This window comes from Dreissena polymorpha, chromosome 7, assembly GCF_020536995.1.
Source record: "Dreissena polymorpha isolate Duluth1 chromosome 7, UMN_Dpol_1.0, whole genome shotgun sequence".
NCBI lineage: Eukaryota > Metazoa > Mollusca > Bivalvia > Myida > Dreissenidae > Dreissena > Dreissena polymorpha.
In genome coordinates, this window is record NC_068361.1 from 44,629,320 (window position 1) to 44,655,758 (window position 26,439).

At 38.0% G+C, this 26,439-nt stretch overlaps 1 protein-coding gene across 1 annotated transcript; it reads right to left on the reverse strand.

Moving 5' to 3' along the window:
* Nucleotides 1–466: 466 nt before the first annotated feature.
* On the reverse strand, nt 467–24,776 carry LOC127839680 (excitatory amino acid transporter 1-like). Its single transcript, XM_052368062.1, has 9 exons — nt 24,729–24,776; nt 23,692–24,287; nt 8,486–8,528; nt 8,043–8,208; nt 6,863–7,049; nt 3,632–3,865; nt 2,925–3,119; nt 2,421–2,555; nt 467–2,081 (listed from the first exon to the last, which is right to left on the reverse strand). The coding sequence occupies exons 1-9, from the start codon at nt 24,774–24,776 to the stop codon at nt 1,883–1,885; spliced, it is 1,803 nt and encodes a 600-aa protein (XP_052224022.1). The 3' UTR covers nt 467–1,882.
* Nucleotides 24,777–26,439: the final 1,663 nt, after the last annotated feature.

Here is a 26,439-nt window from a genome sequence, read left to right on the forward strand (position 1 = left end):
AACTGGGCTTAATGCAATTGCGTAAAGTGTCATCCCAGACTTGCCTGTGCAGTCCGCACAGGCTTATCAGGGACGACATTTTCCGCTTTTAAGATATTTTTCGTTTAAGGAAGTCTCTTCTACCCGAAAATCCAGTGAATGCGGGAAGTGTCGTCCCTGATTAGCCTGTGCGAACTGCACATGCTAATCTGGGATGACACTTTACGCACATGCATTAAGCCCAGTTTTCTCAGAACGCGACAAAATTAAATGCAAAGGGGCCAAACCTGCGACCCTCAGATTTGTAGTTCAGCGCTCTACCGACCTAGCACGCAAATGTTATTATTGGCAATTATCGGCAAGCTAATGTGATGTGGTGCCTATGGAAGCGCAGATCAGAGGGTGCACAACATTTTCACATGTCCGTCAATGTCATTGTTAAAATAAAAGTCTGCTTTTTGTTTCTACGTTTATTAAGTAAATGTCACGAACATGCAGATGTACAACTATGGACACATATCAGACGAGAGCACATTCAGTCTCTTATGGTCATGGTTGGCTGCGGTACCACTTAAAAGTACCTCGGGTATTCTTAAGTATACTCAAAAAAGTACCCGGCGTACGGAACATGTACTAAATGTACCCCGTAGTATTAACGGATGCCTTTAAGCGTATTTCCGTAACCGGGGTTCATTGTTATATACTTAAGAGTACCCGGGGTACTTTAAAGTAGTACCTTATCCTACAAAGACCAACGGAGCCATATTCCGTACCACTGTGATATACGAGTGTCACGTGCTTTTTACCACAGCGTTACTACGAGTGCTCTACAACGAAAACATTAACAGTCACGTGATACTACATTGGGCTTCTGGACTGTCATTTACAAATATCCTTAGATATTCAGATTAAACTATTTGGAAGTACTATTGATATTAGTAATCCTTTAAATGCACAACAGTGAAGACATAACACAGTCACACACCTTGTGGATTGATAAATAAAAGGTAGTTAAAGTGTTTCGGGCCTTGGATGATAGAGCTCTTCAACTGGGCCTGCCACACCCACCCACACCCACCACTCCGTGGTCCCTTCACTTCCTCGCCTGACAGAACCGCTGTGTTCCCGTGCGCTACATCGATAAGAATACGTGACTACATACACAGACAGTATGAAACCATTTTAAATATAAATGAAACTAAAATGAACGACCAAATGACGTCTTTCGGAGACTAACGTTTTTGTGCGTACTATGAACACTATTGGGAATGTGGTACAAAACTCACAACATATCAAGAAACACATCATGTATAAACAAACACTTAAAACGATATTTGAAATAAATAGGAAACAGTTCCTTCGTTAACATTCGACGTGCATTCTGTCTAATCGATATCCCATGGGACGCGTCCTGTCTCGTTTCTGTTGCAATCAACTGGTATGATGTGCATTAACAAACGTCTAGCTGGCTATCAAATATATGTGTATGGTTTTTGGGTAAGATTTCATTGCACACCATGTTGGGTTGAGAGAAAACTGTTAAAGTCTATCGATCTTATTGAACGCACACAATTTATGTGGTAAATCAAAATCAAGTGTCCTATTATTGCGACTGAACAACGAAACACCATACTGATGATGGTGTGTGGTGCTGTCGCTTTTTACTCGATTTTTTGGTGCACAAAATATGAATACATCTTTGATGCTTTTGAAGAAGAAAGCTGTGAAATAGCTGTTCCAAAGTTTCGAATGTACAACCTAATCACAGAGACGATACGCTGGAGGCTGAACGACAGTCCACAACAGCGGCCTCTTGTAACAGTTTCATTTCTCATTTGTATTCGAAATGTACGAACTAACCAACACATTGAATTGAATAGACAGTTATTTTATGAACGTGAAGTTAGACATTTGCTATTTCCGGGCATTCCTCTGCGCCATTTGGACCCTTGCGCGCCCCTGGAGAGCCATGGCACTCGATGACCACTTGAGGCGCGACCTCGCCCTCGGGTAGGGGCGGCAACTCGTGTTTGGAGAGATGATACACGATGCCCGCCCCTAGGCAGTCTCCAAGCACGTTAGTGAGCGTGCGGAACCGGTCCCTAAAAACAAACAGATAAGCTAAAGTTAAACCAAAACAATTCTAACAGTACTTTAACTAAGCATTTTCTTTCAGGATATTAACGACATAACTAAAGTTTAAAAGAGCGAGTTTTCTCTATCCGAACATATTTTTAAGGCGCCATGAGAGATGCATTTGCCAAATTTCCGACTTTTCTGTTAAGAAGCGAATTTCCTTGCTGACAACATCACTGTGAAAACAAGCCACTAATGGTAGTCAAAGATGGTTTTACCATTGAACGATTTCTTATTAAAACATATATTTAGTTTTCTAAGAGACTTCTGACTTAAACAACGACAGCACTAGAAACATGACTTACAGGAACCAGTCGACCACGAGAATGAGTGTGATGTCGTCCACCGGAAGACCCACTGCGGACAGCACGATAACCATAGTAACCAGGCCAGCCTGGGGCACTCCGGCCGCTCCTATGGACGCCGCTGTCGCCGTGATACTAAAACGGGACGAAAGTCACTGTTCGTGTACATAGCGCATATTTGAGATTATAAGCGGGACTTTAGATCCGTGCAGTAATAAACAATATTATATATTGATTTAGAGAAGTTTCTGATAAGAAGTGATGACTGTCTCTAAAGAGTGTGGTGTACAATGTCATACAATATGACTCATGTATGGTGCCCACCAGGAACCACGTCCGGATACACGACAGTCCAATGGGTTCATACGGCGTATCGCTACAGTATACATGAATTTATTTTGATAGATGCACTATCAGCTGTCGTTGTGGAGTTCGGCGGTTTCTGAATGATTACAATACTTTTAGAGACCATAACCATGCTTATAAGTGTAGGCCTGCTCGAACCTGATGGTGATGATGTCGCCGAAGTTCATGGTGAACTTGTTGACGTTGGCGATAAAGAGTGCGGCCACTGCCTCATACAGCGCCGTGCCGTCCATGTTGATAGTGGCGCCCACGGGAATCACGAATGTGCTAACACGCGGATCCACGTGATTGTTCACTTCCAGACAGTGCAACGTCACCGGCATCGTCGCAGAGCTGCGTTGGTCAGAGACAGTAAAGTTAATTGAAAAGGGCGATTTTTGATGACGCGAAAGTACAAATGGAAAGTATTCGAAACTCATTTAAAACTTCGTTCCGGCGTAGTTTTTGCATACACATGGGGATTCAAGTTAATATAATAAGCAAGTAGATGAATAGCATGTGAGCATTCTTAGAACAAAAATCAATTGATTTCACGTAGAAATATTGTTGGTAATATTACATCAAACATGCATTGAGACTTTCCTACACAGCTTTTTAATACAATCTCTTAATTTTACTACAACTTTTAATATTTAAACGTTCCGTATACCCGATTTTTTTACAATTTTGTTTTGCTATACAATTTGCAAAACTAAGCAGATGAACATTTTTATTTACCGTTTATACCAACACACGTATCAATACATGCATCAGCGTATAGTACCATGCATTCCCTTACGTAAAACTTCATATGCTCTATAGCCTATGAATTCCTTCTGATACCGGATATGCCTCAAACTCCTTACCTGGAGGAAGTACCGAACGCCGTTGCGAGCGCCTGCGAGATGCCGTACATGAACTTGTAAGGGTTCTGTCTGGTGAGCGCGAAGTAGATGAGAGGTAGGACGCATGCGCCGTGGATCAAGAGACCGAGCAGCACGGTGATGAAGTAGACGCCCACCTGTCCGATCATGACGCCAAAGTCCTCCATCTCAACGATCTTGGCCGCGATCAGGAACGTGATGCCGATAGGGGAGTACCTGGTAGAGGAGCACGTCCATGTAATGTATGTACCGGTAAGCCTAGCTCTGTGAATTCGTGGATTAATAGATTTGCGTAGTGTCGTCCCAGATTAGCCTGTTTAATCTAATAAGGGACGACACTGTCCGCCGTAAATTTTTCGTTTAAAGGAAGACTCTTCTAAAAGTCAAAGCGGAAAGAGTCGCCCCTGATTAGGACTGCATTTCACGCACATGCATTAATCCCCGTTTCATAGAGCGAATATTTGCCTAGGACTTTGGTTGGGTTTTCTCTCAATAACTTGCCAGTCTACTAATAATATTTTCCGGAATAACGTACAATGTGCTTTCTCCGTGCCGTACAATGTGCTTGCCATATGTTGTGAAGTGGTTATAATTCATTTAATGTGTTTGCAATACTTCGAACAGTACTTCGTGCTAATAAATTGCCGTACGTCGAACTTAGTACCGATTGTCGAACATCGCGCTTACTGATTGTCGAACATCGTGATTTAAAGATGACGTGCTGTCGTGCAGTGCGGTCGTCATAAGCCGTAAAGCGTGCTTACCTGAACCATATAGATAACAGGAAGCCATGCAAGGAGTGAACAATATTATATTACAACACTGCCTGCCTTTAAACAGTACCGTACAGCGGATTTACCATATTAAGATGACCGTACAGCGGACTTACCATATGAAGATGACCGTAGAACGGTCTTACCATATGAAGATGACTGTACAGTAGACTTACCATATTAAGATGACCGTACAGCGGACCTACATATGAAGATGACCGTAGAACGGTCTTACCATATGAAGATGACTGTACAACGGACTTACCATATTAAGATGACCGTACAGCGGACTTACCATATGAAGATGACTGTAGAACGTTCTTATCATATGAAGATGACCGTACAGTAGACTTACCTTATACATGACTGTCCAGCGGACTTTCCATATGAAGATGACAGTAAAGTGAAGTTACCATATGAAGATGACTGTACAGCGGACTTACCATATGAAAATGACCGAACAGCGGACTTACCATATGGAGATGACTGTATAGCAGACTTACCGTATGAAGATGACTGTACAGCGGACTTACCATATGAAAATGACTGTACAACGGACATACCATATGGAGATGACCGTACAGCGGACTTACCAAATGAAGATGACTGTGCAGTGGACTTACCTTATGATGAAAACTGTACAGTGGACTTACCATATGAAGATGACCGTACAGTGGACTTACCATATGGAGATGACTGTACAGTGGACTTGCCATATGGAGATGATCGTACAGTGGACTTACCATATGGAGATGACTGTATAGCAGACTTACAGTATAAAGATGACTGTACAGTGGAAATGCCATATTGAGATGACTGTACAGCGGATTTACCATATGGAGATGACCGTACAGTGGACTTACCATATGGAGATGACTGTATAGCAGACTAACCGTATGAAGATGACTGTATAGTGGAAATATCATATGGAGATGACTGTACAGCGGACATACCATATGGAGATTACCTTACATTCGACTTACCATATGAAGCTGACTGTACAGTGGACTTACTATATGGAGATGACTGTAGAGCGGACTAACCATATGAATTTGACTGCACAGCGGCTTACCACATGGAGATGACCGTAAAGTGGACTTTCCAGATGGTGATGACTGTACAGCGGACTAGCCATATGAAAATGACTGTACTGCGGACTTACAATATTAGGATGACTATACAGCGGACTTCCCATATGGAGATGAACGTACAGCGGACTTATCATATAAATGACTGTACAGCGGACTAACAATATAAAGATGGCCGTGCAGCGGACTAACCATGTGAAGATGACCGTAGAGCAGGCTTACCATATAAAGATGACCATAAAGCGGACTAACCATATGAAGATGATCTTAAAGTGGACTTACCATATAAAGATGACTGTACAGCCGGCTTACCATATGAAGATGACCGTACAACGGACTTACCATATAAAGATTACCTACAGCGGACTTACCATTTGAAGATGACTGCATAGCAGACTGTCCATATGAAGATGACCGTACAGCAGGCTTACCATATGGAGATTACTATATAGCGGACTTACCATATGAAGATGACTGCACAGCGGACTAACCATATGAAGATGACTGTATAGCAGACTTACCATATGAAGATGATCGGACAGCAGGCTTAACATATGTAGATGATTGAACAGCAGGCTTACTATATGAAGATGACTGTACATCGGACTTACTTTATGAAGATGACTTTTAAGCGGACTTACCATATGAAAATGACTGTACAACAGTCTTACCATATTAAGATTGCCGTACAGCGGACTTACCGTATGTAGGTGACTGTACAGGTAGATTACCACATAAAGATTACCGTACAGTGGACTTACCATATGAAGATGAATGTACAGTGGGCTTCTCATATGAATATGACCGTTCAGTCGACTTACCATATGAAGTTATAAGTACAGAGGGCTTACCATGTAAAGATGTCCGTACAGCGGACTAAGCATATGATGATGACTGTACAGCAGGCTTACCATATGAAGATGACCGTACAACAGACTTAACATATGAAGATGACTGTACAACATACTTGCCATATGAAGATAACCGCACATCGGACGTACCATATGAAGATGAATATACAGCGGACTTCCATATGAAGCTGACTGTACAGCGGACTTACTATATGAGGATGACTGTAAAGCAGGCTTACCATATGAAGATGACTGTACAGCGGACTTACCATATGATGATGACTGTAAAGCAGGCATACCATATGAAGATCCCCATACAGCAGGCTTACGATATGCAGATGACCGTACAGCAGGCTTACCATATGAAGATGACCGTACAGCGGACTTACCACATGAAGATGACCGTACAGCGGACTTACCATATGAAGATGACTGTACAGCGGACATGCCACGTGAAGACAGCTGACTTACCATATAAAGATGACCGTTCAGCGGACTTACCATATGAAGATGACGAAGATTTTCATGGAGGCCTCGGCGAGGCAGTTGCAGAAGTCGACGATTGGTTTTCCCTTTGCTTTCATGCGGCTCAGGATGACCCCCATGAACACTGAGAACACGACCAGTCCCAGTATATTCGTGGAGTCTGACGTGCCACTTCCGGGCTCCCACACCTGTCTCGTCACGTCTGGAGAGAAAAATCTTAATGTTGAGTGCGTATGGTAATATTATAATATAATAATAACGAGAGGATCATGACAGGGGATGTTGGCGGGTGTAACAGATAAGGTAGAGGAGGCGGCGTGACCATGCTGCGTAAACAATGCATGTCAGAGCTTCACGGAAGCTTTCGTACTAAATAAAAACTGGATATTTTTGTATCAGATAGAACGCAAGAGAATGCGTTTAAAAGTCGATTTCTATTAACATTCGATTTAACGTGCGTCACAGAAGACTATTTCAACAGGTGCTAAATGACGAGTGATATTGGTAAGCAGTCAGCCCTTAGTTATTGAAGTCTTTAAATAATGCTCGGCATTTATCGGGCACATGTACATTGACAGTTAATAATCACACAGATTTGGTATTTTGAATTGCTAGAAGAAATACATCTAAAAGAGCAGATGTTTAATTTATTTCTAAAGTCAGTTCACTAAACGAACGCATCCGTTTTAGAATGAATGCCATACCATATCATATCAGCTGCAAAATAGTTAATGTTTCTATAGTATGGTTCATTAGTTTGGCCTTAGTAGACGGCGTTTCATTGAAGAAAATAAACACGTGTGTGTTGCATCACACCATTTACAGGACTCGACATTCATGGCATAAAATGGACAGAAGCTGCATACTCATCTACGACTTCGGCATTATTCCAAATGTATTGTATTCCTTTATTGTATGAGACACGCTGTGGGAAAAATGGCATTAACGCATGTGCGAAAAATGTCGTGGCTTATTAGCCTGTGCAGTCCGCACAGACTGGTAACGGACGACATTCTCCGCTTTTAAAATAGTTTTTGATTGATGGAGGTCTCTTCTTAATACGAAAATCCATTTAGGCGGAAATGTCATCCCTAATCAGCCTGTTCAGACTGAAAGGGCTTGTTTGAAACGACGTTTGACGCACATGAATTAAGCCAGAGTTATGTTCAAATTACTTATAGCAATTATGACTCACTGCGCGTGATTGAGGTCATGGTCTCATTGATGGTCTCATTGGAGACGTGCACGGTGACGTTGAAAACCGTGCCCAGGGAGGAGTAATACAGCACTTCTGGTTCTGTGCTGTTCACGCGCAGCGTCTCCGTGATGTTATACTTCATGAGCACCTCCTGCGACCGGAACTGAAACACGGAGGGGGCGATGAACACCTCGCCGCTCAGCTAGATAGTATTATGAACGCGGGCATTGTTTCCGTATTGTTAACCAAAGTAAGACATCAGGGATGGCATAATTTAATATTTCATAACAAAAAAATGCCAACGTGTTGGCATTTGATACAGTAGCTTAAACTAACGTATCAGTGTATCAATCGAGCGTTATATCTACACATAGGTTCAACATCTCAGTTGCATTATTTTTAGGAGACAATTAGTTGTAGAAAAACTGAAGGCGACCTACCCCTTGATACGCTGCGCTGATCAGGTTGTCCGGGAACATGTTCCTGCAAGATCAATGGAAATGGTGCATATTTAATGAAATTGATCACTATTCAGTGGATAGGTCACTACTCAGTGAGCCGATGGACGTTGTAGTGAGTTTGTCAATGTTTTGTGACTTTAATAAGTACTATTTTAGGCCGCGTATTACCATAGCGGTAAATACTTAATGGCTAGATGATGAATACTCAGATTTGTACAGACTTCGAATGACGTCTTAACGGGCTTCATCTTCAGCTGCTTGGTCACTCCATCAACACCGGGCTTTATTAGATTTACATAATAGAATTTCTGGATTTTAAGCAGTGACGCTTGCGGCGCTTCCGTGTTCAGTTTCCGTGGTAACCACTGATTGGAACAAATACTTGAGTGTGACGTTGCATTTTCCTCTAGAATGTCGCTGTATCGGCTCGCTGTCTGTGAACGTAAAGCACTTCACGAATCTCGACTGTGATCATATTACTGAGGAAAACGTGTCAACCAATTTCCTATAGCTCATTCGATGCGAAAACAAATAACTTACATAATTTCTCGGAAAATAGTGTTTCTTCTTGCTTTGAAAATCACATTCGTGCATCGTTTTCATTTCTGCAAACATTAACTGTATTGTACACGAGACTCGACGAACCCGGCCAACGTATCGCAATTTCAAGTGTTTTTAAAAAGAAATAATGCATAATATACACGTTGTCCAGAGATATGACAAAACAATATTTTGTCCATTAACTACTCTTCTCTTTAGAAAATAAATACTTAATTGATAATTAAATAGTGGTAAGAATTGAATGCGCCAGTTGTGTTAATGCTTAATACATTCATTATGAGACAAAACATATAATTGTGCCATTACGTTTCAAACACAAAAATGCTGCGCACATGTACGCAGCATCTTTCCATGTTAATCAGGTCATCGTCAATCATTATTCAAAGACGCGGCCATTAATCACGCTTCCAGTTTTTCTTTAATAGCATTTTAATGGCTACGAAATCGCCTCGTGTGGTTCCGATACAATCTGTATTGTATGTGTTCTTGAACTTCAAAATTGCGATGTCTGCCGATATTCATTATTGCAAACATCTGATATCAAGAGACAAACACATAACCCATAGATACTGCCCGAGCCATCAATGTTTTTAAGTCAACACTACTCTAGAGTTTGTGAAATTATTTCTACTGTATCATGTTGTTGCACACATCATGCCAGCAATTGGTCAGCTATGTATTCTAGTGTAATCGTTGATTAATCAAATAATTGTATATTCTGAGAATATTCAATATATTGTGGGCAAAAGTATGACAGTTGACCAATGTAAGCTACAGTGCATCGGTTCATACTGGCAGTTCATATTCATTTAAAAAAACATTTTTTTCACCATTTAATTGTCTTTTTTTTTAAACCTATTTATTTAAGCTCGATTGCATAACAAGCCAAACGCTCTCGAGTCCGTTTCCTTGGTGTCTATGGGGGAGATCTAAAGAACGCTCCCACAGTGGGGATCGAATTCGTGACCTCCCGATCGCTAGGCGGACACCATATCCACTACAGCACGGCGTTCTTAATTTAATTGTCTTGTTGTTGAGTACGAGGATACTCACACTAAACATGTTCAGCTACTGAAATGTGATATATAATTTAAACGTTGATCGTACTAAAAAGGCTAGTTATTTTTATTAAATTATACCATATGTTGCCAAAAATGGTTTTGTTTTTATGTGTGATTAATTAAAATGTCAATTCATGTGAAGGCCAAGACAGAAGATTGGCATTTATTGTAAAAGTTGAAAATGTAATCTCCTTTATCATGCGCTGTAATAATCGCATGCTCTCCATTCTTCAAATAGGCTTGGCGGCAAAACTATGTGCACTTGGAGACTTTTCTAATGCAAAACTTTTCAAACTTGAATATCTCAGTTATTATTTAAGATTTAGTTTTACATGTGACCAGTTGACTACATTCTGAGCAAGATCACGATAAAATCATTCATCCGTGACAAGTGGACGCTTTAAATAGCATGTGGGGTATGGTTTCATCTTTCAGCCCATGGAATGAAATGGCGAAACATGTAAAATTTAATATCCAAATCTTAAATAATAACTGAGATATTCAAGTTTGAAAAGTCCCCAAGTGAATGTACCCATGGATATTATATATTAACTGAAGTACGAGAATCAAGAAGTGCAATTTTTGTACGGTTAACCTTCCTTTTAAAGGCTCTATTAACATGTAGATCCGTAATTATTTACCGATTTTTAAATATTTTTTTCATATTTTATTTATAAAGATTATCAAAAAACAATACATATATGCTATTGGACAGTATTATTATTATTATGAAACAAACATCGTATACATGATGCTCTTTAATGGAAAGATGTTTAAAATTAGTTTGTTATTGCTCTCCACTATGCCTTGATGCTGACCATATTGCATCAATGTATGAATGTACCGATACAATAACAACTTGAAGATAAGCTTCAGGGCTGCCGTCGGACTCTGCTGCAATTAACCCGTTTATGCCTTCTAAATCGGATCAATTTATTTCCAAAATTAGGGTTTTCTAGTATATTTATTTCTATATTTAGAATATTTCTTACAGAAACTCCTTTAAGCAAACGCCGCAGACCCAGATGAGACGCCGCATCATGCGGCGTCTCATCTGGGTCTACGCTGTTTGCCAAGGCCTCTTTTCTAGACGCTAGGCATAAATGGGTTTAACTAATCTCATCGCAAAACTGTATACATTCTAATCCACATCATAGGATTAATGAAGAGGACATTTGCAACGATCTTAAACATTTTAGCTAGTTTTGCGAAACTTCAGAATATCTAAAATCAATTATTTTTTTAGGTGACAATATTCAATATATCGGCAGTGTTTGATGCGATCATTATTAAGCATACAATAATGAATAGATCAAAATCACAGAACAAATGCTATCGATAAAATTGGCTCCCTGGATTCTATACTTAATGGAGAGCATGTTTACTATGACCTGTTCTAATAATAAACCGGCTGGTCCATTCTGAGGTCATAGACCGTTAGTCACTTACTTGTCGTCTTGTTCTTGTGCGTTTTTTTTCTAACCACGACATTCACTATACGTTTGTAATATCTAGTCAATTTCACGAGTTTGCCAAAATCAATTTTAAAATGAAGGAACTGACCGCAAATTTAACGTTTCTCATCATTGAAATATGGTCTGCTTTTCCAAGAAAAATGTTCTGAGATTCTATGAATACTTGACAACTTACAAATTTTCTCTTCCCGATTTGCAGTGAAATGTGTTTCTTTATAGAGCGCTTGGGACACATTCAGATGTAATCAATAAATATGTTCACAGCGGTCTGACGCTTTTTAACTGACGGTGTAAAATATTTATATTTCAATTACATTAAACGTCGTTCCTCGGGGACTTACGATTGATTTCTCGCAACATCTGCCTTCAACAAAACTGTATTTCAACACAGAGCTGAATTTATAACAGCAACACAATTGTAAAAACAACGTGCATACGCGTATCAAAATATTGAACGATATGGCCAACCTCCGCGCAGAGATTTGACCACAGGTGTAGGGCGCGTGGCCAAGTCACTTTAACACTATTAATTTGTCATAAAACAATATTTTTTATCATATTGACCAAAAAAAAATATTTTTTTTTTCTGATATGATATATATGAAAAATGCTATCATTTTTATATAAAGTTCTGTTTTTCTGCAAAAAATTCATATCACTATGATGCTTGCAAATTTGAGTCTTTTATGTTTATATTCTACTTACATCTGTACACATTATAACACATTATGTTCATAGTTTTTCAGTGGCGAATATGTTTTCTTTTCCTATTGAAACTAATGTATTACTCGTTCAATTATGAAAACCTAGTCATTGCAATACTTATTGACAATAAAACACACAATTTCACCTCTTCTTGTTCTTCATTTTTATTTGTTTATACATTAAAATAAATTATCTTATTATCACTCACTACCTTCATTAAAATACATGGTCGCTTCATTCCATCTCCTTTCACTGGTCGCAAACATTACAACATCAACGCCGTATATCTTTTTAAAAATACTTTTTGTTTATATTATGAACCTAAACTTATATACAATTTTCAAAACATTCAAGAAAATGATTCTTCTTTTCACAATATAATACTTAAAGAAAAAGATCATTCCAGATCTGGAAGGATTTATTTGTGATGGCAGTGGTTATCGACGGTAGCCGAAACCGATGCGTGGAGTTTGCGATTTGACTTCCAACTAAACACCTTCGCCAGGATACAATTTTAATAGAAGTATCCGTTCAAGCAGTATGGAATACCGGTAATGCCCATTGCGTTCAAGCAGTATGGAATACCGGTAATGCCCATTGCTTAAGACACTGTCACTCAGCTTTCGCCGTAATTGCTATTCGTACTTCAGGTGATATATCCAATCTGGCAAAATATGAATGGTTGGCCACGCATTAGCAGTAGAGACTAGAGAGTTATGTATATTTATTACAATGCTATTTTGTACCCTATGCGTGAGGACCAACGAACCCGAAGGTGTGCCTGTACAGTCAATGGCATCCATAGCCGTGGTGTTACCTATGTATTACATACCTTTCACGCGTAAGAACTACATATGTTAACACCATTTTTTAAATTAGATTCAAGATTTCAAGATTTTATTTACAATATTTCCAGAAGGCCAATGGCCCATGTGGACACATTTTAGTACATGCAGTTGATAAAAACATTAATAATACTTTACTCAAATTTCTGATGAGTATTTATATTATGAATAAGTGTGGTTGATAAAATGTATACATACTACATTACATACAAAATAAATATCAATCAATCATATTCTGCAGTTAATAGTATGTGCATTTACTCGTGAATTGAATGTGTTTAAACGTTATTTCTATTTGATAAGTTCGCAAAACATAACATGTCCTAAAACGACGTGATTCCTGCATACATGTATAGCTTTCATTCATATAGGAAAACGGAAAACATTTTGAAATACGTATTTTGTACATACCATCAACACATGTTTTGTGCAATTAACAAGTTAATGATAATTACTAAATCGCCATCATTTTAATGAATTTAGACATCTTAAACAAAAGAATTCTGCATAAATTTTAAGAATACTATGATCTGCAATGTGCTTAAAGCCGCATTTGAACATCTGCTTCAATCACACGTAAAACTCTTCAAGCACCGGAATGTTGGCGCGCGCTCTAGCTAGATGTCAAAGCTTCTGTACAGATGTCGACCGTAAATCTGGCGTTTGCTAGTAACAAGTCACCCCGCGGGGAATCGGCTGATGGCAACGATATAAATTTGTCACAAAATGCGGGGATCAGCCAGAATTATCCGAAATTGAACGAGATAGCTTCGACTTTAAACATTGTAATCATGTCTCGCAAAATTGAACATAACTGCTTTAACGTGTACATGTTATGATATTTGTCTTAAAATAAATAAACATTTTCAGAAAAACAAACGTATCCAAATAACGCTCGATAATTATCGTACAATCAGAACGGTGTTCGGTTAAGAACGCGAATTCACTTTACGAGAGAAAGAAATCTTGATGCAAGAACTCGAGGCCACGATGCAAGAACTCGACATCACATTGTGTGATAATGATAGTAAAATCGCGTTCTCGCATCATAATCCCGTAGCATCGCATCGAGATCTCGCCTTTATGTGTGTGTTTTTTTTTAAAGTCAATATGCGATTTTCAAATCGCATCGTATTTTCGCGATCTCGCATCATAATAATCGCGATATCGCAACGTATTCTCGCACCCTCGGATCGTAATTTCGCAACCACGAATCATGCTTTTGCGCTATGCGCATTTGGAATCCATGGACAAGAACGCATAAATACATAAATGCGAAGGTACAATATCTCGATACGACATCACGAAATAACGATTTGAGACTACGAGACTTCTATGCAAGATTGCGAACACCGATACGAGATCACGATCGTGATTTCAAATGAGCATAGGTCGGGATGTCGACATTACGATATGAAGTAGATATGTAATTAGTTTTCCGGTTGCGTATGCTCAGTCGAGATAGCTCTGTAAAACAAACACAATATTAACTATCTCTCCTAAAGAGCATTGTCTTCTTGCCATTTACGTTCAATTAATTAAGTAAGCGTGTCAACAGTTGAGATTTCATATGTTAAATTATTAACAGTTTGACACAATGACCATTAAAAATGTGTAAAAAAAAAAAAAAAAAAAAAAAAAATTCTTTCTTTATTATAGTCTCAATTACATACAATACAACAATACAAACATTCACTTATATATATACAATAGACAATTGTATGTAACCTTTCTAAATAAGAAATATCAGAGACTTTTGCATTCTAATCATATAAAACCATATATATATATGTATAAAATCACCAGCGTTCCAACTCTGTACAAAACAGTTCTATATTACATGATAAACCTAAGAGGCTGTTACTAATCCTAAACATCGTAAAAATAATTAACAAAAAAATAAAATAAAAATGAGTTCAAATACGAGCACTGCTGCGCAATAAAGAAATTGTTAGAAAATCGAGTACATGTATCCCCCCGATCAGATCGTAGATGACCTGATTAGTAACAACTTCTTAGAAGCCTCTAAAATATATTATTGTTACTTAAAAACAGCGAAAAGACATTATTTACAAGCATATAAAAGACGACGTTTTAAAATATCATAACAGGTTTTGGCACAACTTCTTATCATTAATGGGGTTGTGAAGAGAAAAACTAACTGATCGTTTTTTTTACATAGATAGAAAGTTAGGATTTACACTTACAGCTTTGTCAAATAACATATGTCTTAAGTCATGATACAAGTAACAATCAAGAATAACATGTGTAAGATTATGAAAAGAATGTGTGTATTATATACAAGAGAGACATCATTCGTTGACATAGACAAAAAAAATATCGGGTACATTTTAAGCGTGTATTAATATTTTGCAAAAAAATCGTGTTATTGCCATAGCAGGTTTATCACGTTTACATATTATAACGTTTAAACTTATGACAGCCGGACTGGTAAATCGACAGCGAGCTGCTTTTTGCTTCCGGAGGTCACTTGTTAGAAATCCTGGTCAGGATAAATATTTTATATAAATAATATTTGCCTTGCTTTTTAAATTATTTTTACAAATCTAAAAAGAATTACAGTGGTGAAGGTTAAAAAAAATGCCATTTTTTTATGAATACGGAAATCTGTTAAAAAGTTTGTTGAATATTATTGTTACATACTCTCAACGCACAATGTAAACTATATATTCCTTATACCATTAAGGCCACGTGTCCGCTTTGGCATCTACTAGAGTGTACATCGTACATAATAATATTCAGATTGTTTACAACACATACCATGTGTATTAATTGTATTACTGTTATCCAATGATTATAACAGTTCTACTATAAACACACATGCATTACGTATTGTATACCATACACTCGTACCTTTCAAACGGAAGCCATCCTTTTTGTGAACTCAATACAATAAAGAAAACGATGAAACTCCAAAATGTCTATCAGAAGAATACAAAAGACACAATTTCGAACGTTTTATATTGTTACGAGAGAAAATTCTTATCGGGTTACATTCAAATTGTCCACAAAGACCAAATTATCGGGAAGAATACATACATGTATTCTATGTATAAATCTGCCTGTATGTTCTACTTGTTTCGATATTTTCCATGTTTAATGAATTTTTACTTTATTTGCTCTAGCTATATTTCAATAGCTGATATTGAGCATTTACTGTTATATTCAGTCGCAATTTAATTAACGCTAACATCTTGCTATTGGTATCGAATTGATCTATTATACCGATTCACGGAATTAGTGCGTCATGAAAATGAATGTAATTAGAGCGAGATTGCTTTAGTAAACTTAGCGATATCGCTTTCTCAACCTTTGCTCAGTCGAGATCACAATTCCCTAATTCAAGTTCGCGGCATTAGCACCGTAACCTCGCATCTTTATTTCGCTATCTCGCATCTTTTTCTCGCAATTTCACATCATGATGTCGCGATGTCGCATCGTTGTCTCTTGTTCTGAATCGTGTTTTTCGCACACTCGTGCTATTCAAAGGTCTTTATTGAGAAATCTAGATTCTAGGTTGTAAGATAACGATGCAAATATGAGAATATATTATGCGCGATCGCAAGATTACGATGCGGGGTTGCGAGCGAGCTTAAGGTTAGATTTAACAACAGCTAACAGATAGTGATAGTTTGATAATGTGCTACTAAGTCGGACTGTTAGGCACAAACGCGACTGAATGCTTCAAGACCTGCCATTTTTCGAATGTTTGATTTCGACACTTGGAATATATATTTCAATACAAATCCGAATTACAATGACAGGAACAGCTTTTGTTTAGCTTTTTTGTTTTTCTGCGTCTGACTGCCTCTGATTACTTAATCGCCCATACAACACCGGTCCCCACCCATACCGATCAAAAGCTAGTTCTACCAAGGGACAGTTGGGCAATTAGTGCTACGATTGTGTTATATCACTAGTGCAACAATAGTGTTATATCAATAGTGCGACAATAGTGTTATATCACTAGTACTAAAAAGTGTTTTTCGCTAGTGCTATAATTGTGTTACATCAAGAGTGGTTCAATAGTGTTATATCGCTAGTGCGACAATAGTGTTAAATCTCTAGTGCTACAATTGTGTTATATAGCTAGTGCTACAATAGTGTTCTATCATTAGTTCTACAATAGTTTTATATCACTATTGCTGCAATAGAGTCACATAATAAGTGCTACAATAGTGTTATATCACTAGTGCTTCAATAGTGTTATATCACTAGGACTACACTAGTGTTATATCGCTAGTGTTACAATAGTGTTATATCACTGGGGCTACAATTGTGTCATACCACTAGTGCTTCAATAGTGTTATATCACTACTTCTACAATAGTGTCATATCATAAGTGCGGCGATAGTGTTAAATCACTAGTGCTACTATAGTGTTATATTGAGAGTGCTACAATAGTGTGTAATCATTATTGCTACGATAGTGGTATATCACTCGTGCTACAAAAGTGTTATATCGCTAGTGCTACGATAGTGTTATATCAGTAGTGCTACAATTGTGTTATATCACTAGTGCTACAATTGTGTTATTTCACTAGTGCTACAATAGTGTTCAATCACTAGTGCTACAATAGTTTTATATTACTTGTGCTACAATAGTGTTAAATCACTAGTGCTACAATAACGTTAAATCCCTATATAGTGCTACAATAGTGTTATATCAATAGTGCTTCAGCAGTGTTATACCACTAGTGCTACAATAGTGTTATATCACTAGTGATACAATGGTGTTATATCGCTAGTGCTACAAAAGTATTAAATATCTATTGCTTAAATAGTGTTATAAAGCTATTCCTACAATAGTGTTATATCACTAGTGCTTAAATAGTGTTATATCGCTATTGCTACAATAGTGTATAATCACTAATGCTAAAATAGTTTTATATCACTAGTGCTACAATAGTATTAAATCACTAGTGCTAAAATAGTGTTATATCACTTGTGCTACAATATTGTTATATCACAATTGTTACAATAATGTTATATCACTAGTACTGCAATATTGTTATATCAGTAGTGCTACAATAGTGTTAAATCACTAGTGCTAAAACAGTGTTATATCGCTGTTGTTATAATAGCGTTATGTCGCTATTGCTATAATAATGTTATACCACCAGTGCTCGAATCAGTCACAAAGTCATGTCGTGCATCAGTACCACCAGTAGCTAAAAGTGGTGTATCGCATCCGTGTCACAAGTTAAAAAGTGGTGTAGCACGAAAGTTTCACATGTGATGAATCGCACATGTATCACATGCAGGTAAGCAATGTTTTTTTCGTATCATTATTACAAATTAAATATCTGTGTAGCGCAGCGGTATCACAATAAGTAAAATGGCCGTTTGGCTTATGTGTCTTACAAGCTGTAAACAATTTGTTAAGAATAATTCTTTCACAAATTAAAAGTGGTTCTCCGCATCAGTGTTACAAGCAGTCAAATGGTGTTAGCGCATCACTTTAACACGCAGTCAAATAGTGATGCAGCGCATTAGTGTAACAGACACTCAGACAGTGGTGCAGAGCATAAGTGTAACATGCAGTCAAATAGTGGCGCAGCACATCACTTTTAAAGGCCGTCAAATAGTGGTGTTTTGCATCGCCTTTATACGCAGTCAAATAGTGTTGTAGCGCATCGGTGTTGAAACGCATCTTTTTACACGCATTCAAACAGTTATCAGTAATAAGACAGCCATAAAGTGGTGTAGCGCTTCACTTTTACTCGCAGTCAAAGAGTGGTGCAGAGAATAACTTTTACACTCCGTCAAATAGTGGTGTAGCGCATTATTGTAACAGGCCCTCAAAGAGTTGTACATCGCCTCACTGTTACCAATAGTCAAATTATGTTTAAGCGCATCACTTTAACACGCAGTCAAATAGTGCTGTAGCGCATTAGTGTAACAAGCGGTCAATTAGATGTGTAGAGATTTAATTTCACACGCTGTGAATTTTTCTAGCGGATCGCTTGCACGCGCAATGAAATAGTATTCTAGCGCATCGCTGTCACGCGCAGTAAAAAATTGGTGTAACGCATCATTTTAACACGCAGACAAATGTTTGTAGCGCATTAGTGCTACATGCAGTCAACTATTGCCGTAGCGCATAACTGCTACACTTAGTTAAAAGTGACGCAGCTCATAGTCTCAAGACGTGGAATTGACCAGTCGCCAACTCCGCCCACATTGTGTCGATCAGCCAATCAGATATCGATTTTTCACACACCCCTCAGCAACGCTTGTCTGGCCGCCATTTTGTCCGACAAACAAAGCGTGTTGTACATATGGAATGGACGTAATTTTTAAGAGTTTACACAGATTTATATCAAATGCATGATCATTACTGTTCGATTATTATTCAAAATTGTAGGTGCTTTAATACTTTATAGAAGGTTATTATTTTATCTTTATTTCTTGAACATATGAACGAGTAATGAGAAAACAAACACTATAAATAGTTTAACCACACCAGGTGTGTGTTCTATAAAACGTGTTATACCGTTTGATGCACAATATTATTAAGCAGTTTGGGCAACATAATAATTGCCACACGTGCTTATTAATCTCAGCGTAATTGTCGATAATTAATAAATAACAGTATGTTGCGTGGATCTCAGAATGAAGGAACATTAAGGCATTGTTAGGTACTGTACACAAGAAAAGAAAACTATTTAATTACTTAAATGATTTCCAATTATATATTTATTTTCTGTGGATCATAAACAAGGGAAATCATTATAAATAGTTAACTTAAATATTGTTTTAACTAAATTAAAAACAACACAAAGGTGATTTCAACGCGGCTTAGCCAGCTTAAAGCGACTTCAAGTGTAAAATGTACGGCTTATAATACAACAACAACATTTCTAATACAACATATTTTGATACGGGGAGAAATGTGAAAATTGCAATTAACATATAAGGGCCATCTTGTTATAAATAAGCAAATGCATAATATGCTAAATGTATTCAATTCGAATGTTCGTGAACAGCACCGTAATACCAACATTTCATTTTTTGAAAGTGAAATGTAACAGGTTCGCATTAAACATAAATGAAATAAAATACATATTAGACTATCTGTTAATGAAACCACAAAATTAGGCCTGTATTAAATTATGGTTACAATCAAATTTAATTTATATCCAAATAAAAAAAATCGGTGTCTTTTTAAAAATAACACAATAAAACAAAGATCTAAACATTTTTAATAAACAAAAAACCCATCATGATATGGATATGTCATTTGCATTTAATAATTTTTTTTTCATAATTATATATGAATAGCCACCGGGTTCACTGTCAGACGGTTGAATACAAGTTCAAAATCAATATGAAATAAATGCTCATTTTTACAACGGATTTTTCATCACCTCCCTATATAATATTTATAAGAAACGTTTCTGATAGTCAGTCTGCCGTTAACTCATTTATTTTGATTACGCCATTTCTCTCTAAAGTTTTTATGATTGTATTAACGTTTTACAAAGCAGTTTAGGTTAGTGTGCGGCTTTAATAATTTATTATATAGAAAAGAGCATAATATATCATTACAAATATAGAATTTCCCTCGCGTAATCCGCTATAATTGCGATCTGCTTGTCGGAGTTTTCTAATGACTAGACCACGTGACTATGTGGGCGGAGCGATCGATAATTTGGCGACTGGTCAATTGTAGTGATTGTCTTGGAAAGCTGCAGTTTGACAAGCAGTCAGATAGTGATGAGCGCATCAGTGTTACAAGTAATTAAACAGTGGTGTAGCGCATCAGTTTCCCGAGCAGTCGAAAACTGGTGCGATAGAGTTTGCTTCTAAATATCGCACAGTAATTGAATAGTGTCCTTGTGGAATTACCATCGTTGATCTTTCACAAATTGATTCTCCTTGCGGCTGAATGAATTGAGTCGAGATTTAGGGCGAAGAGCCGGTTGATTATATCTATGTTTTCACCTTCGACGTGTGCGTGACGGCAGGCATTCTGCGATTTTAATTAACCGACTTGCAAATACAGAGTTGATGTAAGGACTGAACGTGGCGATCAATCGATCACATCAAAGGCATCGGAAGCAGTAATCAAGCCCACGGGATTGCGGACAAGGGTTTATGTATGCAACGAAATCTACCTGCTAATGGTGTCAAGCCACCAAGAATGCCAGCAGTGATAGCATGTGAAGAAAGTATCTCACAGAGCTGTATTACTGCTGCTAAACTACCAACGGAACTGACACATCTCTGCAAAACGTGAACAGGCTTATAACAATAAAATAAGATACATTCACGGTCATTTTTCGATTGCTTCAACAGCACTTATGCTGCTTAAACATTTATGTGTACGTTATAATGCTTATCATGATTTTTACGTTGGTACGATTGGCTTTGAACATTTTAAGTTATAACAGATAAATCCAATATAATTTGTTACATTTACAAATACATATCGAAATAAACAATTTCCTCTGTATATAATAATTACAACGGATAAACATACATGTACATGTAGTAAATTCAACTTAAAATAAAATTAGGTTACAACAACAACGCAAAGATCCAAACTGGCACGATGCCTTACATAAATAAAGATTTGGTCGTCGGGATCCTTACCACCAAGTTTTCGTTTCGCTTCATTAAAAAAAACTTGTTATTTTAATGTTTGATATATTGTATTTATTCTAAACCTTTTAAATATGCTGACTATATTGAAAATGACTGCATAGAACCTAAAACATGTGCTAAATTTCATCGGATAATTTTATATTTATAGTAAAAAATCATTACCGGAGACGACTTCAGACATACAATTTCATAGCACGTGTCTCCTGTCGTATCTGTTTAAAAAGATTTTTCAAATAGGTGTTTTAATTTTGAATTTTTATTCAGAAAAAAGATCAGAAATTATTTGAATAACTTGCTGAAACTGAATAGCAGTATTCGATTTAATGTGTCATTTTTATCCCCACGCTTTTTGAAAAAAAGGTGGGGATATTGTGGTGATCTCCGCCGTCCGTCCGTCCGTCTGTCCGTCCGTCTGTCCGTCCGTCCGTCCTGGCCACTATCTCCTCCTACACTAAAAGCACTAGAACCTTGAAATTTACACACATGGTAGCTATGAGCATATGTGCGACCCTGCACTATTTGGAATTTTGATCTGACCCCTGGGTCAAAAGTTATAGGGGTTGGGGTGGGGCCGCGTCAGAAATTATCACTCATTTTTTTAGGTTATTTTACATTTACTTCTTTATTTCTACACCGATTCACTTCAAATTGATACTGGACCTCACCTATGATAATACGGTCAATCTCAACCATGCATGGCCCCATTCCCAACCTTTGGGCGCCCCGCCCACATAGGCCACACCCACCAAAAATTTCCATTTACTATAATTTTTTCATTTCTACACGGATTCACTTCAAATTGATGATGAACTTTTGTTATGACATTAGGGTCAATCTCAACTATGCATGGCCCCAATCCCAACCCTGGGGCGCCCGCCCACATAGGCCACACCCACCAAAAAATTCCATTTACTATAATTTTTTCATTTCTACACGGATTCACTTCAAATTGATACTGAACTTCTCTTATGACATTAGGGTCAATCTCAACTATGCATGGCCCCATAACCAACCCTGGGGCCCCGCCCACATAGACCACACCCACCCAAAATTGCCTTTACTATAATTTCTTCATTTCTACACCGATTCACTTCAAATTGATATTGAACTTCTCTTATGACAATACAGTCAATCTCAACTATGCATGGCCCCATTACCAACCCTGGGGCGCCCCGCCCACATAGACCACACCCACCCAAAATTGCCTTTTAATTTAATTTCTTCATTTCTACACCGATTCACTTCAAATTGATACTGAACCTCTCTTATGACAATACGGTCAATCTCAACTATGCATGGCACAATTACCAACCCTGGGGCGCCCTGCCCACATATGTCACACCCACCCAAAATTGCCTTTTACTCTAACTTCTTCATTTCTACACCAATTCACTTCTAATTGATGATGAACTTCTCTTATGACAATACGGTCAATCTCAGCTATGCATGGCCCCATTACCAACCCTGGGGCACACCTAGGTCAAACATTCGGCGTGGGGATACGCGTCGGCCTCTGCCGCGCCATTTCTAGTTTAACGTTAAAGCGATCTAGGCGCTGTCTTTAAACTGATCTCTTAATCTCATGATTTATTATTTTATGTATTTTTATGTATATATTAATTCTAAATTCAATACAAAGTGTTTTTGTTCATCTAACTAAGTCGAACAATTGATGCACACTCTATAAATGTAAATATGCATATATATATATATATATATGATGAACACAATTATTTAGCTCTCATAAAAACAAGTGTGTGGCTTAAGAACTCGTTACTTATGATTTATAACTTAGGATTACGGTGATGACTTTGTATTGACTGATTGTAGAGAACTACTACTAATCACGTGGCCGAGACTGATCGCGTGACCTATGGAAATCACGTGATCAAGGCTCAGTGCGCATACCTGATAAGGTCCATGAACGTGTCGACGGCGTTGATTTGGGCGGCCTTGCCGTATCTGGGGATGTGCTTCTTGTCGGAGTTCGTGCCGGGACCCATGATATAGGTCATGATGATGCCCAGAATCACGGCACACACGGTCGTCACGGCGAAATAGCAGATCGTGCGCAGGCCCATCTTCCCGCACGTACCAGCGTCGAGTCCGGCGATACCGGCAATTAGACTGGAGACCACCAGCGGAAGTATCAGCATCTTGAGCATGCGCATGAGCATCTCGCCCGGAAACATGAGGTACATCACATCCCGCTTGGTCATGGAGCCGGCGATGGCTCGAACAGCGAACCCAACACAGCAACCCATAATTACCGAGCCTAGCAGCAGAATCAGGAGCAGGTTTTCCTTCATGCGCTCGCCGATTCGGCGGTGCAAGTTCCGGTTACGCATGCGTGCGAGCAATGCGCGCGGCCCTCTCTGCTGCTCCTCTGGTACCGTTATGGATACGTGCGTGTTCATTTTCGGCGGGTCAATGGACTGACCCTGCATGTCTGAGGTCTCCACCTCGATACGCTTCACTGCACAGTGAGCTTGCTCGCCATCGAGCTTGGCATGAAAGCAATGTGGCCACTACACACTTTATTCAACTTTAAGTTGAATTACATATACATATTTATCTAGTTAAAGGCAAAATTAAACGCCTTTCATGATTTAAGCATGAATTGCGATTAAGACCAACAACAGCTAGTGCATTAGTTAATTAAAAAATATATGACAGTTAATACAATCGAAGAGCGGCTGAGATAATGTCCAAACGTAACTGGTGCTAATATCACTAGAGACTTCGTCCTTCCTTACCAAGACGTAAACTGAAAGTGATACCGTCAACGATATCTGACAGTAACACAGTTTTCACATTCTTTCACTGTAAAAAAAACTCTCTTATAATCCAAAATCAATGCTGGTAATGCCATAGAAAATCAATTACACAGATTCTCTCGGTGGTTTCAAGAAGACAAAAACGCTCATAGTAATTATTTATAAAACCTCACGCGGGGAACCAATAGAGTACCGAGCAACAGAATTGCGGACCATCGCAGCAACACAATGACACTTCGGGCTATCTACAATCTTCATTTTCTAGTTCGCGACATGCGCGCGCAATATGATTGAAAGTGACTCAATACATGGATTTAAATCCGAGCAGGCAGCGCTGTCTGCTGTCGCTCGGTATAAGGACATGATACACCTTCTGGCATAGGCTAGTGTATGATTGCCATGTCGCACTATTGTGTCCGTTCAGAAGTGGGGGATAAGGCAATCAAGTCGCCGGAGTGTTCGTCCGTCTGTTCGAATTCTTTTTTTTTTTTTGCAATTTGTGTTATAGAGGATATGTGTTAATTTGTATCATAATTCTAAGAATTCTCAGCTGTTGATTTCAATGTAAGATCGTTGCTTTTTTCATTCTATGAGTTCTCAGCCGTTTATTTCAATGTAAGATCGTTGCTTTTTTCATTTTATGAGTTCTCAGCTGTTGATATCAATGTGAGATCGTTGCTTTTTTTCATTCTATGAGTTCTCAGCTGTTGATATCAATGTAAGATCGTTTTTATTATTTTATGAGTTCTCAGCTGTTGATATCAATGTAAGATCGTTTTTACTATTTTATGAGTTCTCAGCTGTTGATATCAATGTAAAATCGTTTAACCATTCTCTGAGTTCTCAGCTGTTGATATCAGTGTAAAATCGTTTCATCATTCTATGAGTTCTCAGTTGTTGATATCAATGTATGATCGTTTCATAATTCTGTGAGTTCTCGTTGGTGATATCAATGTATGATCGTTTCATCATTCTATGAGTTCTCAGTTGTTGATATCAATGTATGATCGTTTCATCATTCTATGAGTTCTCAGCTGTTTATATCAATGTATGATCGTTTCATCATTCTATGAATTCTCAGTCGTTGATATCAATGTATGATCGTTTCACCAGTCTATGAGCTCTCAGCTGTTTATATCAATGGAAGATTCTATCAAAATTCTATGTATGTCGCTGTTGATTTCAATGTAAGATCGTATCACCAGTCTATGAATGTCCGCTGTTGATTTAAATGTAAGATCGTATCACCTTTCTATGAATGTCAGCTGTTGATTTCAATGTAAGATCGTATCACCATTCTATGAATATCCGCTGTTGATTTCAATGTAAGATTGTATCACCATTCTATGAATGTCCGCTGTTGATTTCAATGTAATATTGTATCACCATTCTATGAATGTCCGCTGTTGATTTCAATGTAAGATCGAATCACCATTCAATGAATATCCGCTGTTGATTTCAATGTAAGATCGTATCACCATTCTATGAATATCCGCTGTTGATTTCAATGTAAGATCGTATCATTATTCTATGAATGTCCGCTAGTGATTTCAATGTAAGATCGAATCACCATTCTATGCATGTCCGCTTTTGATTTTAATTTAAGGTCGTATCACCATTCTATGAAGGTCCGCTGTTGATTTCAATGTTCTATCAATCCCCTTACCCTAACCCTATCAATCTTTGGGTGCTCCGCCGATCCTGAAAATAAGGGCTGTTTTAAATGCTTCAATGCAAATGAAAATCCTTTGTTCTGACAAGGAACGTCAACATTAAATTGAATATGTTGTCCTCTCGGGATTTTTTTTATTGAAGCTCCTTCATAACATTAGATGAAATGTTGTATTTAGTATCCTTAAAGGTTGGGCATTCACATATT